General features: G+C 39.4%; 1 protein-coding gene across 1 annotated transcript in view; it reads right to left on the bottom strand.

Moving 5' to 3' along the window:
* Positions 1-3,259, bottom strand: part of LOC106524859 (mucin-19) — a 56,242-nt gene that overhangs the window by 25,382 nt on the left and 27,601 nt on the right. Inside the window, exons 18-22 of the mRNA XM_014018859.1 lie at positions 2,604-2,847; positions 2,484-2,524; positions 851-939; positions 610-764; positions 400-538 (exon numbers count right to left, since the gene is read on the bottom strand). Of these exons, the coding sequence (XP_013874313.1) occupies positions 400-538; positions 610-764; positions 851-939; positions 2,484-2,524; positions 2,604-2,847 (668 nt within the window). The remainder of the gene's footprint in view (positions 1-399; positions 539-609; positions 765-850; positions 940-2,483; positions 2,525-2,603; positions 2,848-3,259) is intronic.

Below are 3,259 nucleotides of genomic sequence, written 5' to 3'. Positions count from 1 at the left end.
GTCTCAGAGTCCCCCAGGACGAGCTGGAAGGTGTCGCTGGGAAGAGTGGGGTCTCCAGCTGCCCCCACGACCCGATCATGTATAGGCTGGCGAGACATAGAATTTACGTATATTGTTATCTAAATTATTGCATTTAAAATTATAACTCTAATTCAAGCAGAATAGCCTATTGTCAACATAATTATGGAGTGTGATTTATTTTCAACTCAAAATATCTTCAAACTAATGAAATATAAAGTTATTAGGGAGGAAAACCCGTCTGGATAACAGCAGACTGAAAGTGCAAGTGAATGCCACAAATTCTCCTAAATCACTCGTACGCACAACTTAAGAACAAATCTGTGCGTACCARCGGTTCTTGCATGAGGCCCACTGTTTCTGGAAAGGCTCAGCCCTCACCTCTACAAGCGTGTACTGACAGTGTCCACCGAAGCGGTACCACTTAGAGTCAAAGGTTTGGTAATGCCCGTTTCCATAAACCTGGCACTTTCCCACGCACAGCTTATCCGTGCAGTTCCACTGGCCCTGGTTACAAACACTGGCAGAAAACAGTCACGTCAGCGTAAGCTGGTTTTACAGGAGCTGAAACCACAACAATAAGTTTGTTACCAAGTTCTACAGCTGGTTCTGACGAGCTCTCCGGCACCAAACACTTTGCCGCTGTACATGCAGGTGCAGCTGTTCCTGGGGACACATTGACCGTAGTGATCCTCGTACTCGTCCTCCGGGCAGAAACAGCCGCTTACACAGGTGGCGTTGGAAATCTGAAATAAAAAATAAATAAATAAAAATGTGTTTATTATCATTTATTCTGCAGCTCACCTGTTTGGGTCCAACAGGCGGTACCCACCAACGGCTTGCTGAGACTGTCGCAGGTTTTCTGAGCCGTGTTCATCGGAAACTCTGAGCAGCGGAAACAAACCGTCCCGTTTCTGCAACCTGAGAAACATCAACACCACAATAAATCTTTTGTGTTGTAATAGGTTGTTCAAAAGTGAAAGAAAGTTTTATSAGATGATAAAAGTAACAGAATTAAACTCCATCAAATTCAACATAAGCTTAACTACGCTAAGATAGTTGGTTTAAACTACAATTAAGAGTAAACTAAGATAAGCTAACTAAATTACAGTAAAATAAGCTAATCTTAGATTAAATTTAGACTTTAGATAAATTCAGTTAAATAGGATTAACTCGATGCAACTAAWATCAGAATAAAGCTAAATTAGGTTAAAGGTAAATGAAACAAGATATACCATGCTAAACTAAAACATAAACTCAGACAATTTAAGATAAATTAAACTAAGATTAGTTAAGATAAGTGAGGCTAACCCCGGATTTACACTACATGCGACTCCGCTCCGCTGCGCTGCGGTGCGCAGTTCACAGCTGTACATTTGCAACCCAATTTATACAGTCTCTGCTCCGCTCAGGTGCGACACACAGAGGAGGGAGAGTGTGCAGGAAGGAGATCACACCATTAATCCAGTGATAAATGTAGAAGTCAGAGCAAAAACGTATTAATTCTGTGAAAGATTAACTCCAAACACAAATGAAACATTGATATAAAAGCATTTGATTTCTGTGGTTGAAACTGTATCGCTGTTGTCTTTTTGAAACTTCTGATTTCAAAATAAAAATCCATGTGTCGTGTTGTACACATATGCTTCATCTACATGTTGCCATCTGCTTCCCAAACAGAACGATACATTTTGACAGCATTTGTGTAGAAATATGTCCATATATATAATATAGCTGCAATTTCGACAAAATTATGTGTCTTATTTTGAAAATATAGATGTTGTGCTCATTCCTCTTCCTGTTGGTGTGACGTAATCTTAAAAAACTGACTCCGGCATCTGAAGGAAATAGGATCGGATCTAAATTTGCTGGATCGCCGTCCGCTCACCACCGCCGTGCGCAGCCAGTGTAAATACTGTCATTGATTATAATGGGTGCGTATTTGCTGCAGAGGTTGGACCGCAGCAGAGCGGAACCRGAACGCATGTAGTGTAAATTAGAGGTAAGGCTAATTTAGCTCTAAAAAAAACCAATCATATATATTTAAATAAAATTCCAAACCAGATTAGGTCAATTTAACTCAAGACAAATCTTAATAAARTCTAATCTAAATCTGAAGTTCAAGCTAAAAAAAAAGCTGCTGAATTTAATTAAAGTATTAAGCTAAATAAAATAAGTTAGGCTAAGCTAAACAAAGATAACTATTATTTTAAAGTTTTAAACAAATTAAAACAGGAMCGTAAAAATTTTTCATTCATTAAAATGTTTAAAAATTATGTTTTCACAATTAACTGGCACATAAATTAATTAGAGATGCTTTTACAGCTAAAAGACAAATCACTGCAGACGTCTTCGTGTATTTGTTTTCCAGGGTTATTTATTGGATTTATTATTTTGCTGACCTAAAGGTAAATAAGGAGGTTTGGCTTGATCTAAAAATAATTTCAGATAAAAGATTGATTTACCACAGTCCTTAGAGCAGCGCAGCTCTCCATCTTCACAAAGGCTTTCAAAATAAAAGCACAGTTTAAAACATCTTTAAAGTAGAAAAACCTGTATTTATTCCTGCTTCCTGTTCGACTCACCACTGTTGACCGTCRACGACTACAGACCCCGGTGGAGTCACGCCCCCCGTGTAGTGACACATGCACTGAGCCTTGGGGGTGCAGGTGAGTCCCTGGTTCAGGTAGGTTCCCTCAGGACAGCCGCAGCCCTCCACCGGACCCTCGTCCAGCTCGCAGCGAGGATCCGGTCCGGCCAGGGACAAACACGTGCGGTTACAGGCCCGAGTCTGGTAGGAGAACTCCAGGTTCTTCTGACATTCAAGAGCTGCGAGACGGAAATGTTTGCTTCACATCATAATYGATCAGATTTATATTTTCACCGCTTTTATTGAATAAAGCACTCCTGTCATTATAAGTGTTTTCTCAGTATTTTGTCTGTTTTGTGCCATTTAGTTTGGGAATTTCTTATGATTTTTTCCCCAGTCTGCATTCTTGGCTTCATCCTCCTGAAACTATTATAGTTTAAAAGACAAATTCTCWCCCAAAAGTAATTAAAAGTCACGGGTGACTCAAATCCTTCTGATTTCTGTTTCCATGATTCTAGAGCACAAGAAACGTTCGTTTATATCTACAGCGGGTAAAATAAGTATTGAACACGTCAACATTTTTCTCAGTAAATATATTACTAGAGGTGCTAATGACATGAAATTTTCACCAGATGTCAGTAACAACCCAAG

The sequence above is a fragment of the Austrofundulus limnaeus genome, unplaced genomic scaffold (assembly GCF_001266775.1).
Source record: "Austrofundulus limnaeus strain Quisiro unplaced genomic scaffold, Austrofundulus_limnaeus-1.0 Scaffold204, whole genome shotgun sequence".
Lineage (NCBI taxonomy): Eukaryota > Metazoa > Chordata > Actinopteri > Cyprinodontiformes > Rivulidae > Austrofundulus > Austrofundulus limnaeus.
This window is presented reverse-complemented; position numbering and strand designations above follow the sequence as displayed.